The 15,473-nt window shown below is 48.5% G+C and overlaps 1 protein-coding gene across 2 annotated transcripts; it reads right to left on the bottom strand.

The window, feature by feature from the left end:
- Nucleotides 1-588: 588 nt before the first annotated feature.
- MMP25 (matrix metallopeptidase 25) lies at nt 589-14,357 on the bottom strand. 2 transcript variants are annotated; one of them, XM_066628058.1, is made up of 10 exons: nt 14,259-14,357; nt 9,314-9,446; nt 8,151-8,289; nt 7,500-7,795; nt 7,228-7,401; nt 6,048-6,150; nt 5,182-5,264; nt 3,751-3,903; nt 3,301-3,561; nt 589-1,750 (listed from the first exon to the last, which is right to left on the bottom strand). In XM_066628058.1, exons 1-10 carry the CDS (start codon nt 14,349-14,351, stop codon nt 1,497-1,499), a joined length of 1,689 nt encoding a protein of 562 aa, XP_066484155.1. In that variant the 5' UTR covers nt 14,352-14,357; the 3' UTR covers nt 589-1,496. The 2 variants fall into 2 exon arrangements, with proteins under 2 accessions (XP_066484155.1, XP_066484156.1); XM_066628059.1 differs by having other exon boundaries at nt 7,500-7,762.
- Between the last annotated feature and the right edge of the window lie 1,116 nt (nt 14,358-15,473).

Here is a 15,473-nt window from a genome sequence, read left to right as displayed (position 1 = left end):
TGTAGGCTTATAGCATAGTCTTTTGAGACTGAAGGTTGCCAACCAACCAACCAACACAGGGTTGTTTGAGGATAAAGGGAAGGGACTGAGACCCTGGCTGCTGCCTCAAGCACCTTGGAAGACAGGCTGCATGAAAGTGTCACTAATAAGCAGCTTGTTAGGTAGTAATTTTTGCAGAGCTCCCAAGCCCTGTCCTTCTCAGGGGAAATGAGGCAAGGACACAGGCAAGTTTCTTTTGGGAGTTAAACTTGCCTGCACCCTGATCTTGGTTAGTAACAACAGCACAACTCGGCTAAATCACAGCAGAGGCAGCTGGGAAGAACCCAGCCTCCAAGGAGAGGCAAGATATCCAAAGGGGCAGGAGAAGAAAGTGCCCCTTCCAGCTTGGTGAAGGCACACCCAGGCTTTGTTTGGTGTTTTTTTTAAGCAGGCACATACAAAATGTCTATGGGGCCAGAGGCAAGGCCAAACAAGCAGTCCTTGTTGTGGCATAGAACGCTGAAGCTGATCACATCATCTTCACTTGTTTTTTTCCCCACTCCCAAGGCCAGGGGCAGAAGACTATACAAAAAGAGAGAGTTAGGGAAGGCTGTTTCCATTTGGCTTTCATTATAAAAACAGTAAGGACAACACACCTCTTATTTGCACTTATGGCTAGGTTCTGCATCACACAAACTCCAGTTACCAGTCTCTTCATCCTGGTCCCTTCTTGGGAGTCATGACTCTGAAAGGGGCCTGGAGGTTTTCTGATGGCCCTTCTGCTGCTCCAGGCAAGATCCTGTGTGGTCCAACTGAATATACATCAGATCAGTTATAGAGTATCCAAGTGTGGGCACATTTGACTCAGAGGTAGAACAGAATGACCTCCTTGTCTCCCATCCTCCACTAATGCTTATCTGCTTGTAACAGAGGAAGTTCTGAGGCCTGGATCAGATGAAAGGCCCATTAGCTACCTCAGCATCCTGCTTCCCACAAAAGCTAGCCAGATAGCCTCCTGAAAATCCACAGGATTAATTTCTGGTCTCCCCTTCTATTTCTTTAAGGAAAGAAGGTACTCCATGCAGGATAGCTAAAGCACTATCAAGCACACCAGGCTTGACTTGGACCCAGTCTGGTGATGCAGGCAGTAATAAAAGAAGGCAGTACATCTGAACATGAGCAGAGTGCCTTCTTTCACCCCTGAGAAATAAATAGCCTACTGCTGCACACCTGAGATTTGGGAGGGGATGGCCAGGTGATGGGAGTATGGCTTGCAAGAAGGCTTAAGCCCCAGCATTTCTCTTTTTAGAAAACACAGAAAGGGCTGAGGGAGATAAAGTTCAGGGGATCAAGTAGGCAGGAGAGGGAACTTCAGAAGAGCACCATGGAGGACAAAAAGAAAGGAAGGAGAGAAAGCGGCAACTCTGCAGGAGTTTCTGGGGCTGTGGCATTCCTCTTCCAGCCAGTCCTCTCCTTTTGGTATATAAAGTGCATTCGTTTGTAGCTGGTCAAGGGGGTCAGCACAAGGCCCACGCGAAAGCCAGAATCCAAGCCAAGAGGGGTGCTAACTTCAGGGCAGACCCCCGACAGAGGCACATGCCTTCTTTTCCGCGCCCCCCAGGAGCAGGTGGTGAGGAAGGGGTAGGGGCAGGAGCAGGGGCTTGGCAATACATCCAGTCCTGGGAGGTAGAACGGGGGTAGTCAGCATCCGCCTCCACATTGCCACCAGTAAAACGCCAGTACTTGGTGCCCTTGAAAAAATAAGTGTTACCTGTAGGAGGAGACAAAGACAAAAGTTAAGTATGGGGCAAAGTGTCGAAGGAGTTGGAAGGAAAGCATCCAGCCTTAGTGGCAGCCAATAGGGGAGCCCCAACCCTCAAAAAGCCATTTGGGAAGCTAAAATTCCATTCCCGATCCTCAATGTGTGCAAGACTGGGAAACAAGGAAACTACTAGAGGCTGGGAAATTGGGGCTCCTGCTCTCTGTGAAGTGCTTTTCAAAATAAAGTCATCTATAGTAAATGTCCCTGAGCTAACCACCTTGGGGAGTAAGTGACTGTCCCTCAGTTGCGAAATTCCCTTCCCTCTCTAGACTTGGCAACAGAGCCCCAGAGGAGCAGGTGGAGGCCAGGCCCCCTCAGAAATACACCAACCCCCTTTCCTGATTTTTTCAGTGAAAATTCCAAAGTAAACTTCAGCCTTTTTATACGTGGGAACAGAAGGAAAAATGTGGAAGAAATTACGCAATGGCTCGGTGTGGACATAAACCGGCCTCTGACAGACAGTGCTCTGTCCAAGATCTTGAAAAAGCAAATCGGATGAGCAACATATTCAAACTCAAACAGTAACACATATTTAAGTTTTCATTTATATGTTTATTGGAATGACAGGTAGACCACAGCTGCAGTACAAGGACATCTGCAAGAGGGATCTGAAGGCCTTAGGAGGGGACCTCAACAAGTGGGAAACCCTGGCCTCTGAGCGGCCCGCTTGGAGGCAGGCTGTGCAGCATGGCCTTTCCCAGTTTGAAGAGACACTTGGCCAACAGTCTGAGGCTAAGAGGCAAAGAAGGAAGGCCCATAGCCAGGGAGACAGGCCAGGGACAGACTGCACTTGCTCCCGGTGTGGAGGGGATTGTCACTCCCAAATTGGCCTTTTCAGCCACACTAGACGCTGTTCCAGAACCACCTTTCAGAGCGCGATACCAGAGTCTTTCAAGACTGAAGGTTGCCAACATGGTAACATGATATAATTACTTTATCACATCACACTCCTCATCTTTAAGGTCTGACTGTTCTGCACTGGTTTCCCCACTTTCCACCTAGCCAGCCTCTTCAATGAACCCCTAAAGCCCTTTCACCACAAAATTTCCGGTGATCGGTTTGCTTTTACCAGAGGTTTGTGGTATGGGACCTTCTTTGGGCTGGCTTTTGGAGACTGGGTGAAGCCCGAAGGGCTGGCTTTGAAGTGGTCCATGTGCCCGGCTGCCTGTGACAAGTCAAATTCCAGCACAGAATTCCATTTAGAACGTCATTCTGTGGGTGTCAGGCTGGCTCCTCAGAAGAAGGCTGTAGCCACCACTCTTTTGTGAACTTTTCTTCAAAGTTCAGCAATAACTTTTCAGACTTCCTTGTGCAACTGTGAGAGCTGCCTTTAGAAAAACTGAGATTCAAGAATTCTGTGTCGGATTTTGCATTCTGCCATGCGCACACAGATTAGGTTGAATCTTCACAATTAGAGCTATTATACACTGATAAATGTTATAAGAAGTCTAGAGAGGATCTAGTCTCTCTGAGAGAGAAAAGGTTTCAGGCTAACATACCATCATTCCAGCGAGTGACGTCATCCAGCTCACTAGGAACCCCTTTCCAAAGGGTGACAGGCTTGGGGTATCCCGCTTCTACCTGCCCCATCCGATCGTCATAGCGCCAGTACTGATCCTTGGCTAAGAAATATGTCTTGCCATTGTGAGGCCACACAAATGCAGCACCAATGATGGTGCCAGGGGGGAGGCCAAGGTCTGATATGGGATGGGGGTAGCCTTGGTTGACCTGAGTATCAGTGAAAACCCAGTAGTGGGACCCTGCAAGGAGGAAAAAGAGGGAAGACACTGAGCAAAAGAGCAAGTGAAGAAAGCCTAGCAGGTTGATATAAAGAATGTCCATAACACATACATCACACTGATGGGGGAAAAATTAGCTTTTCATTGTGCTCTGCCCTCTCCTTCCCATGAAGCCAGGAGTCCCAACCATCACCACTCTGCTGTGCTTACCAATGAAGAATACAATCTGGCTGTCATTGGTGCGCTCATAAACAGCATCAATGGCCTTGAAATCAGGGGGTAGCCCATTCCAGAACCGCAGGATCTGTGCTGGCTCCAGTGAAATCAGGTTACCGGCAGGCTGCATTCTCCAGAAGTGTTTCTCTGTGAAAAAGTTACGTTGCCTTGTGAACTGGACCAGGAACCAAACTCAAGGACACCCTGTCCCTCCCAAACTCATGAGAAACAAATTTCAACTCAAACGATGCCCTGCCACGGAGAACAAACAATTGCACCTCAGGCAGCTGCTAGTGGCGAAGGACTCCAAAACTGTAAGGTTTTTATGAACCACTATGAACACAAAGAGCTGCCATACCAAATCAGATCACCAAGGTCGACCCAACCGTGAGTGGCAGCCTTGGGCAGCAGCTTGGCAGGGAGGGCCCCATTCCATCCTCCCACTTCTCCTCCTCACACTGACTGGATTGGAAAAGGAGGACTGAAAACAGGAAGTGTGATGCTCTAGCCCACCATTCTCCTCTCCTCCACACTTCCTCTTCCACTCCTTCCCCCTCTTCCCTTTCTAATCCACGGAGTAGGAGGACTAGAGGTTGGAACATCACCAGTTAAGAGGGAGCAGTATTTGGTATGCTGCCTCAGGCACTAGGAAGTCTTGGCCAGTCCCAAGTCAAACAACTGATCTATTATTCTAGCCTAGCCTAATGTTATCTACTCCAACTGGTACATGCTCTCCAAGATTTCAAGCAGCGCCTGAAATTTTGTTTCCATTGCCTGCCATCTGACCTACTGCCAGAGTTTGATGGCGGACCCCTCTGCATGCAAACCACTCATTATGCTACAAAGTCTTTCTCCAGTCTAAAAACTTCCTTCCAAGAGCTTCTATGAGGCTCACTGAAGAGACAAATACAATACAGGTACCTGTCTTTCCCCTTGCTGTTGCTAATGGTAGTTACAGGGGTTGATTTAAAAATCATGAATGTGGTGCAGGAGAAGTTATTAAACAGACCCTCTCATGGAGCCTCTAACCCGATCAAGTTGGCAGCTCCCTCCCCACAGCTGCTCTGAGGAAAAGAGAAAGATCACAGATCTCCAAGACACATATGGTTTGGCTCTCAAGACATGAAGTACGCCCACCTGCCTCCATGCAATCTCAGTATGGTGACACCATTTGAAGAGGGCTACCACATCTTGCTACAGCATAAATCTCAAAGCATTTGATTTAAAAAAAAAATCACAGCAAGAATGGAACAGGGCCTCACAAAGAACAGTGAGAGGGGGTGACAGCTGGTGCCTATCCTTTATGGCAAAGCAAGAAAACAAAAGGCTGGATAAAATTGATCAGTAGGTTTAGGTTGGGTGCACGAGTCCAGAGTCCAAATTTCCAGCACACTAGACAAGGAAAGCCTTCCTCGCTTTGCTTACTCTTGAAGAAGAAAACTTCCCCACGGATGTTTGCGATGGCATCAAACTGGGCCTTGCAACGATCAGGTGATGGGAGGTGTGGCCTGAAAGGAAAAGAAAGAGAAACATTTGGGGGGGCCCAAGATTTTGTTTCTGTCAATGTGTCAATCTTGAAGCATCTTCGACTACCCAGATAATTACTATGTATTGGCAACCTTCAGTCTCGAAAGACTATGGTATCGCGCTCTGAAAGGTGGTTCTGGCACAGCGTCTAGTGTGGCTGAAAAGGCCAATCCGGGAGTGACAATCCCTTCCACACCGGGAGCAAGTGCAGTCTGTCCCTGGTCTGTCTCCCTGGCTATGAGCCTTCCTTCCAGATAATTACTGGTCTATGGTGAATTTTGTCACACGCTTCTGATAGGAGTCAGGCTCTTACCAATTGGTTGGTGCCCCCGTCTTCCTGAGTCTCCTGACAATCTAGATGGAGTGGTTTTTGAGTCTCTATTTCAGATGGAACTAGTGGGATCCTCTGATCACGGGGTCAAGTTCCCACCAGCTCACCATTAATTAACTTGTGTTGTTTCCTTAGTCCTGATTGGGCCTGCACCCTGCTTCCATTTTGGCTCAGTGACTGGCATTATATATATATATATACAGTAAGCCCCCAGCTCAAGCATTTAACAAGAGAGAGAGTTTGCAGAATTGTCAGCCTGTAGAAGGTAGCTTCACATGTCTGATCTTTTCTGATCTTGGAAGCTAAGCAGAGTCAGGCCTGGTTAGTATTTGGATGGGAGACCGCCTGAGAATACCAGGTGCTGTAGGCTTATACCATAGACTTTCGAGACTGAAGGTTGCCAACCAACCATCCAACCAAGAACAGCACTCACCCATGTGTGGGCCTGTTTGGTGGCAGGCTGGGGATGCGAGGTGCTGTGGGGATTGGCAGTACCGGGCCCTCTCGCTCTGGAGGGGAATCAGAATGGCGCTTACCTGCAGCCAAGGAATAATGAGGAAAGAGCAAGTCAAAACAGCAGCAAATAATCCCACCCAGCCCAAAGACATACCCTGACTTGGAGAAGATAAATATGTATGTGGAAGGGTGAAAGAGCAAGAAAATTAAGACTGAGAGGCGGAGTTAGGAATGGCCTTTTCCCAGGGAAGTGCTTGAGTCACTGAGCCCGAGTCCCAATCCAAGTTAGCGACCCGCGACTCAACTTGAGACGAGACATAGCATGCAGCCATCACGACTTGACCCTTGAGAAATTTAGAGTCTTTTGAGTCATGAGTCAAGAACTTCCCTGAGCAAAACTTCACAGCCCCCCCCCCAAATGTAAGCCTTCTTCCTCCCCTCAATCATCCCAGCCCCCACCTCCTGGAACCTACCCTCCCACCACATCTGCTGCAGTCTTTCAGAACGCTTGCTTCCAGATTGCCATTAGGTCTTTGGTGTGATGTGGAAGAAAGGAAGAAAAAAAAGTTAGCTGGAGCACACACAAGGTAGGGACTCGTGGTAGTACTTGAGTCATTTTGAGTCTAGATGTGTTTTTAGTGTCACTGGCCCTGAGTTGCGAGTCGAGTCAGGGTCAGTGATGTCTATGACTCAAGTCCACACATGTCATCCAAAAACACGCGTTTGGGCAACTCAAGCCGAGTCATCCCGAGTTGCGTTCTCATCCCAGCCTTTTTCAACTCTATAGTTAAAATGTTGAAAGAAAACTTGACAAAATTGAGCAAGCACAGAAATACTGAAGCAGAACCTCAGGCAGAAGAATGAGTAAGCCCCCAAAATGCACATAGGAGAAAATCCTGTAATAGTGCAGACTGCTATTGTGCCTTACGTGTGGGTTCCTCCTCAGCTTTTATCTGCTGACATTCCTGAGGTGATTTAAGAAGTTTGTGATTTATTTTATTGTAACACATACAGTCTCCAACTGACAACTGGTGCAGGCTGTTATATAACACTATGATCTGGCTGGGGAAAGACAAGGCTTTGACAGAAGGGAAGAGGAAAAGGCGGCAAGAGGAAAATTAGACAAGGAGCTCTTTCCTGACAGGGATGTCTCTCACCATAGATTTGCTCAATCCCCATGATGTCATCGAGAGGGAGCTGGTACTGATGAGGCAACCCAACAGGGCCCTGGTAATACGGCATCATGATGGACTCCTTGACAGATGAGTGCGCCAACCCCAAGGCATGGCCAAACTCATGCACTGCCACAGCAAAGAGATCCGTGCCACGACCTAATGCCAGGAAAAAGAGAATTTCAACCATGACAGTTTTTCTTCAATGCCTCCCTGTATCCCCCACCCCAGCACCGATTCTCTGGTGCTGAACATACCTGGTGACTCATTCCCTGGGTCATAGATCCAGGTCTCTTCATCATCAAAATGGGTGTCTCCAGAGATTGGGTGTTCACCAGGGAAAAAAGCGTGGGCCAGGGTGCCTCCAGGCCCATCAAAAGGATAACTGTCCTCATGATATGAGCGGCTAAAGTCCACCACGATGTCAGCTTCTTTGAGGCCCACTTCATGGAAGGTCAAGGCTGAGGCGTTGCTCCAGGCCCGAAAGGCATAGTAAAGAATGTTCCGGACATGGCCAGCACTCAGGAGGGAGGAATGGGGGAAGGAACGAACACTACAATGAGAAAAAGTAAAAAGGGCATAGGGAAATTGAAGTTGATGAGGGGAAAGGGTTAGAAGAGGATTAGAGACAAAATTATGAGAGAGTGCAAACAAGGGGAGCAGCAAGACCAGGAAAATGATAGAATGGAGACGATACGTTACCACATCCAGGTATCCAATTGCAACATGAGAAACAGGGGGGTAACACAGGAGGAAAGAATAAATGAATGAAAAGATGAGATAGAACAATACAATGAGCTTGTGGGAACATAAACCACAGGGAGACAGAGTAACAGGAAATGAACTGTGGTTTTGCTCCCTCAGCCCCCATCTTTTACTGGAGGTGGGACAGATGGGAGCTCACTTACTGCCATGTCAAGGCCTTCTTTTTCCAGGTAGAGTCGCTGAGAGCATAACGCCTCTTCCTGCGACGCATCAGCTCAGAGGTGCCGATAATGTCAGGCAGGGAGCAGCGAGGCTTGTTCATCATGCTCAAGGTCTTCTCATCTGCAGTAGAGTGTCAAGAACTCGTAAGAATAAGATGAGGAACAGAGAGTGGTCTTGACAAGAGGCAGGGTTTAATGCTGAGGTTCTTTGTGTGTGGCCATAAATTGCTCTGTCCAATCCTTCATAATCTTCTGTGTCTGTTTGGTTTTACAGTTAACCCAGGGCAGTCTAAACCCTGGCTTGGCTTAACTACAAACACCCCATCTGCAAAAAGAGAAACTCAGTGGACCTCACTGGCTGAGCTTCTGAACCAGTCACCACTCAGCTTGTTTCTTCTCTCCAATGCGGGCAGATGATAGCGATGGCCATGTAATGAAAGGCTCTGGGTCAGGATGCTATCTCTCTGAAGAGCCTCTGAGGGGTACAGCTTGGGGCATCATTGGACCGGGCACAGGCTCTGGCTTTCATCAGAGTAGTGTCTGTCATCCCTAGGTGCTCTTCCAACCTGCCTCTGTTGACTTGCTGCTGACTACCTCTGCCCCACTCCTGGTCTGGCACCTCAGGTTCATACCCAGTGCACCTTATAAGACACATACACCCAAAAGTATTGTATGTGTACCTGTAGAATGCTAGATGTAACATAATGAGTCTGGAGTCCAGCGAGAAGTATCGTTAGGGATCTGGGATCTGCACATATCCAGTTCCCCTTCATGGAAGTAGATATTCACTTATCTAACCCAGCACTGTCCACTCTGATGGCATCAGCTGTTCAGCAGAGACCTTTCCCATCACCTCCTACCTGACCTTTTAACTGGAGAGGCCCACAGTTGCAGCTTTGGCACCGCATGAGTAAAGAAGCCGTTCTAGTCCTGAGCTATTGCCCCTTCCCAACCACACACATTTACTACTGCAGGTCGTGTCAAATGGTTCCCAGTGCAAAGGGAAAGGTATTCTTGGTCTTTATTGTTCTTTCCCAACTGTCCAAAGGTTTAGATTACACAAAATCTTCCTAGAAAAGGAGGCAGCAACCACCACCCCCCATCATTTCCCTTGGAGAATAGTGCTGGAACTCTACCACGCCTACCCAGCTTTCCTGTTGTAGGCAGCCCTGCAAATCTTTGCATGGTCTTGATGGCACTGGACAATTCCTCCTGGGTCTGAAGACGGGCTGCCATGGGGTCTGGTTGAGGAAGGTAGCCGTAACGGGTCAGCCATTCCTGCAAGAACATAAATGATGGATTTAACAGCCAGCAGACAGGTATACCTGAAAGGTTGCCACCTTTTCTTCCCTCACAGGGCTCCTATGCCTTCAATAGTCAACAGGGCCACATTCTACAGGTCTGCTTTTTGTGGGGTAGAGATACATCGATGGCGAAAATGTCTACCTACTGATTGTCTACCTGTTGCACAGTTGCTTAAGGCACAAGAGCTCTGCCAGCAAAAAGGGTGGAAACTCCACAAAGGGAGTAAAGTGTGTTAGCTGGTCTTCTGCAACCACAACCCAGAGGGGTTCTTAACTCGTCCTGCCCCATCCTTTCCATATATATGGGCAGGAGGTCTGGTCTAGAGGGTAGAGCCTCCGTCTGCCTGAAGATAACATCCACAAGGTCGCCAGTTCGAGGCCACCAGCACCGTAAGACCTTGAAGCAGCTGACAAGCTGAAGCCGAGCTATTCCACCTGCTCTGAGCGTGGGAGGATGGAGGCCAGAATGTGAAGCCAGATCGGAATGAAACACCTGAATGTAGTGGTTTTTGAAAGAAAGAACCTTCTTTCAAATTGTAAATATCCCTATTTAATAAGGGATTTAAATAAAGCCTGCCTATGTAAACCGCCTTGAATAAAGTCTTGAATAAAGACCAAGTAAGGCGGTATATAAATACCTGTAGTATTATTATTATTATTATTATTATTATTATTATTATTATTATATGTGCAGAGCACAGGGGCTTCTGATTAATTTTTGTGGCTGAAGAGAGATATTCTTCCATTACTTTAGCCAAGGAGGGGGATTCTTCGCTTCCCCTTCAGTTTCTCTGATGTGCTCAACTGCTTCCCTGTTACTTAAGGGGAAAAGGGAACAGTGAGAACTGCTAGTTCCAAAGAAGGAAGCCTGCAAAGCAGTGCTCTGAGGAGGCTCCTTTTGCACATCAGGGCAGCCAAAATACAAGAGATCTCAAATAGGTCCATCAGACAGGAGGAGTGAATCACGAGGAATAAGAAGGTGCGCAAACGTCAAAGCACCACAAGATCATTCTTTTTCAAATTCCTGGCAGTGGTGTGAGAGAGATGCTGCTTTCTGTATTTCATGGGACATATTTGGTCCCATGGTCACCTCTGGTCAGGCAAACCTGGGAGGTTTAGGAAGTGTGACAAAATGTGGGGTTAACAGACGCAAGGGGCTTCGTGGGGGCACAGCTTAGTGGCGAAGCACATGCTATGCATACAGAGGATCCCAGGTTCAATCCCCAGCCCCTCCTGTTAAATGAGATCACATGGAAGAGGACTGGGAAAGACACGTCTCTGCCTGAGACCTGGAGAACTGCCATCAACCTGAGTTGGTAGCACTGTGTTGAACAGACTAATGCAGTGATTTTCAACCTTTTTCATCTCATGGCACACTGACAAAGTACAAAAATTGTCAAGGCACACCATCTGTTTTTTGACAATTGGTAAGGCACACCATGATGTTGGTGGGGAGCTCACATCCCCATTGGCCCCACTAACAAAGGACCCTCCACAAAACTCTCGCGGCACACCTGCAGACAATTCATGGCACGCCAGTGTGCCATGGCACAGTGGTTGAAAATGGCTGGACGAATGGTCTGGCTCCATCTAGCAGCTTCAATGGTTCACCATTTCACTTCCAGCAGGGGGCACTGGTTCTAATGAACCAAGGCCAAAGGAAGTACCAGTGTAATCTCAGCTGGAGGGTTTGCTCCATTGAGTTTCATACATTCCCAATTCATCACAGCCCCCTACCAGCCTCAATGCTCCTTTGTTTCATTCCCTGAAGGCTGCTGAGGAAGCCAAGAGCCGCCCCCTGGTTTCTCTGGACCCCCGTGACCTCCCCACAACTACCCTTTTGCAGCAGTTTCCAGGATGGGTCATTCTTCCTCCCTTGCTCTCTCTCTCTATATCTATGCGCACACACGCACCCCTGCTGTTTCCAGCTGTGGAGATGTGCAAGTTGCTCTTCTCTTTGGGTAAAGACAAGCTGCTAATGGAAAATCATTTTCCAAGGAGGCACGCACCCTCCACACACACACATGCATGTAGCCAGGAGGTCATTGCTCTGAGAGGCTCACCAGCCTGAAAACTCAGCGATCCGGATGCACACATACACACCAGGAAGGGAAGTGAACACAGGGAGCTCCTTGCACTTTCCCACATCATCGCAAAACCTGCCTGGAGTGTGTTATTAATCTTTCATAATAAAGCACTTTTCCAACGTGCAAAGCACTGCAATATTTATTGCACTGGTTCTCATGATTTATTAATTCTATTTTAAAGCATTTGCATCCTGCTTTTCCAATTCTGATGGGATGCTCAAGGCGGAGTACAAATTTAAATTAGGAGATAATAATGCAACCCAAACGCACATGCGCAAAGGCACTCATGAGAACAGCAGAGTGAGGGAGAAAGAGAAAACCAAAGAGGCAGCTCATGAACTAAAGGCCCAACAGAACAAAATGTTTTTCTATTCTCCATAGCCCATAAGCACTGAAGGAGCACTTCAAATCTCCAACAAGTCAGGCACCACAACCGAGAAGTCCCTGCCATGAGCTGCCACCCAAGGGGAAGGCACCTGCAACAGGGCTTTCTGAGAGGATATCATCTACAGAGGATCACCACCTTGAAAGCTGGGCCATTCTTATGTTTGCTTTACAGAGAGGAAACTGAGGCAGTGAGATAACATAAATGAAAAGCCCAGCTGGGCTGGACCAAAGTTATATATAGTCTAATATCCTGCTTCGTACAGTGACTAATCAAATGTTTCTGAGAAACCCACAAGCAGGACATGAAGGCAATAGCCCTCCTCTTCTCTTGCTCCCCCCCAGCTGCTATTCAGTGGTATTCTTTGTCTGAACATGGAGATTCCAGGTTGCTATGATGTCTAATAGTTATTGACAGACATTTCCTCCATAAATTTGTCTGTTTTATAGGTCATCTTGTGACAACCACCACGTCTTGTGTTAGCAAACGGCATCAATTAATTATGTGTTGTGTGAAATAGTAACAGAATCATTGAGTGGGAAGAGATCAGTCTCATCCGCTGCCCAAAGGAAAGGGCATCTATCCCCATTAGATTAATAGTCTGCAAACAGCAGCAGGTTACTTAAGCAAGTGAGCCACGCTGCAAGTTACAGGAATCGGCAACAAAATCCCTCAGTATATCTAGGTAGCTGAATTTAGGTGTGGGGCAACTCCATCCTAGGCAGCAGCTGCAGGAGCATAAGCCAACAGCACACCTGCCAGGCCCCTTTTATTTTCTAGTCTTTCACTTCTGGGTGCATCGTGTCTTGATGCAGTACAGAAAGAGGAAGGTGAGCATTTTAACTGTGAATCCACATTCTGCTTAACAGGACTTCTGGAGGCAAAATCTGGGCTCAAGGAGAGCCTGCCCAAGCAAGTCAACAAATCTGAAGCCCCTGAACTGGATCAGCTCCACTAAGCTGATAGCAAGTCTCTGCTTCCCAGTGGAAGGAATCCAGTGCTCCAAAATGAGGACTGAAGTTACACCTAGAAATCACTCTTTTGGATCATGCACACTGGCTCTCTCACAGCCAGTGAGACAAAGGTGCTCTGTACCTACTCAGGGGTGTGAGACAAGGCTAAACCCTGGTAGCACTGAAAAACCGATTTTGCGAATGTTTGGGGTTTAAGAAGAAGATGAACACAACAGCATGGAGGCATATTTATCTATCACAGGAGCTTTTCTACATCTACATCTGGCACCTTTCAGTGTAGAAGGCAGTCAAATTCTATTAAATGTGCTCCAATACAGAATATCACCCTTGTGACTTTGTACCTCCCTTTCAAGAGCTTGGCAGTGTGAACAACAACGAAAAGGACTTGCAACAGGGGTAGCAGCAACTGTCCACAGAGAAAGGGGACGCTCAGTTTTAGGCTTGGGTAATACTGGTTCGGGGCAACTGGCAAGCAACAGAGTTACAAACAGCCACAGAATCCCAAGGGACCAGCTTATTGGGGCACAACCTAAGCAACAAGCTTCTTGGAGGAGGAGAGTGGGAATTGACGCCAACATGTAAGGATTGCTCCTCTTTGAGGCTGCTTTGCTCATTCAAACAGCCCTTCCAATGCCAAAATGCCTAGATTTTTCCCAAGGCCTAAGATCAGCTCTACAAAAACAGATACTCAAAACAAGAATTAAACCCATCGTTTGGGAAACTGACATGCAAATAGCGGTAGCTTTGCCACTTCTACTCCAGTGGATAGATCCATGCAGGTAAGGAGGAACCCACAGATCTGATCACAAAGTAGGAAGAGGTGATACTTCACTGCTAGATAAGAGTGGGGGATAGAGAAGAAGGAAAGAAGAAAGGAAACAGTCGTGCAAGAGACCAATTCTTTTTCTGATTGTAGGCTGGTTGCAGCACAAGTTCCCAATGAGGTGGACCAATTTTTTAACCCAATTTTTTACTTCCCCCTCCCAAAAAGGAATCATTTCCTCTAGGGCAAGAACTGAAAAAAAGAAAAGAAAGGGAAAAAAAGAAAAGAAAAACTCAATATAACCCCTACACTGAGAGGACTCGCAAGCCCCTTATTCTACCCTACTGTCTACATTTGCTCTTCATCTGCAAGAAGTTCCCCACCCCACTTTCCTTTGGCTTTAACCCCCCATCCAAATGATCTCCAAGAGAACCCTGCTGTCCCAGCTCCTCCTGTCCCCTCTTCCTAACATTAGATCCTTTTCAGAAAATCCAGAGGTCCTGGCTCTCATGGCCCCCAACTCTAATTCCCCGGGACCCCCTCTCCTTCCCCTGCCTTGCAGGGAACCCAGGCTTACCACTCCCTTGCTGATTGCCTGAGTTGTGGATGGTCCAGCCCAGATCCCAGAAATGATGCAGAGATTCGCCCAGAGTCCAACCAGCCGCAGCATCTTGCCTTGCACAGCAGCCAGTGATGCCTCCAGCCACAGCCTGGTTCCTATATATCGGCACTCAACCCCCTCCCTGCTCCTTCCTGTCTCACTTCTCTCTCCTCCCCTACTGGAGAAATCCTTTCAGCACCACATCCCCCCCCCAGGTTCCTCAAGGGGAAGGGGAGATGGGAAGCAGGACTCCTGGGTTCCATCTACACTTCTTGAAAAGGCTAGTTGAGGAGGCTACCCCCTTATTTTTCCTGGCAGGACAAGAGACAAAGCCTATCCAGTTAGCACAGTACCTGGTGAATTTCTGCCTGGCAGGCAACTGTTCAAAACTCCAGATAAAAAGAAGCAGTGATGGAGTCTGACTGGGGAGGCTCCAGTTCAAGCACCCCCCCTCAGTCGCAGGTGACCTGGAGTCCACCTCACAGGGTTGTTGTGAGAATCAAAATGGGGAGGGGAGATTCCTGAAAAGAACAGCAAAGTGAGCACGTGAGAACTTTAAGCAAGCAAGAAACTGAATCCAAAGCCCGAGGAAGGGATGCGATCCTTTGAGGGGGCCCTTCAGAATCATCGGGGGGGGGGGCGAAGAAGTGAAAGCGGAGACTGGATAGAGATGCAGCTGGAGGGGAGGGGAGAATAGGATGCTCGGCCTCTCCCCTCCCTCTTGTGGTTCCCAGGCTCCGCAGCTCTCCCCGGGAGCCCAATTAACTCGGCTTCCTTTGGGGAGGGCGGTGGGCCGACGACCCCCGCTTTGATCCCCTCGCGTCTGCCCACATCCTCCCCAGTCTCGCAGGTTCATTTCCCTCGTCGCACCTGGCCGCCTCCTGCTGCCCACCGAGCATCCTAAAGGGGGGGGGGGCGACATGCAGGTACCATACTCTCCCCCCCAGCTCAGCCCCGGGACTCGGGATCCTGCACCAGGTACTGTCCCCAGCCGTGGCGTAGCTAGAGGGGGGCGAAGCGCTAAGTTTGGCAGGGCCCCCCAGAGCCATTGCAAGCATTCCCCCCCCCCCGTTTTGCTCTCTCGCCCGGAATGGCTCCCTAGGGGAGGGGTCGCTTGCACGCCGCGGGGAGGCCCCCCTCTCGCTACGCCACTGGTCCGCAGCAGACGAATCCGAGTCCCCGCTGGGCTAA

Source organism: Tiliqua scincoides, chromosome 5 (genome assembly GCF_035046505.1).
Source record: "Tiliqua scincoides isolate rTilSci1 chromosome 5, rTilSci1.hap2, whole genome shotgun sequence".
NCBI lineage: Eukaryota > Metazoa > Chordata > Lepidosauria > Squamata > Scincidae > Tiliqua > Tiliqua scincoides.
This window is presented reverse-complemented; position numbering and strand designations above follow the sequence as displayed.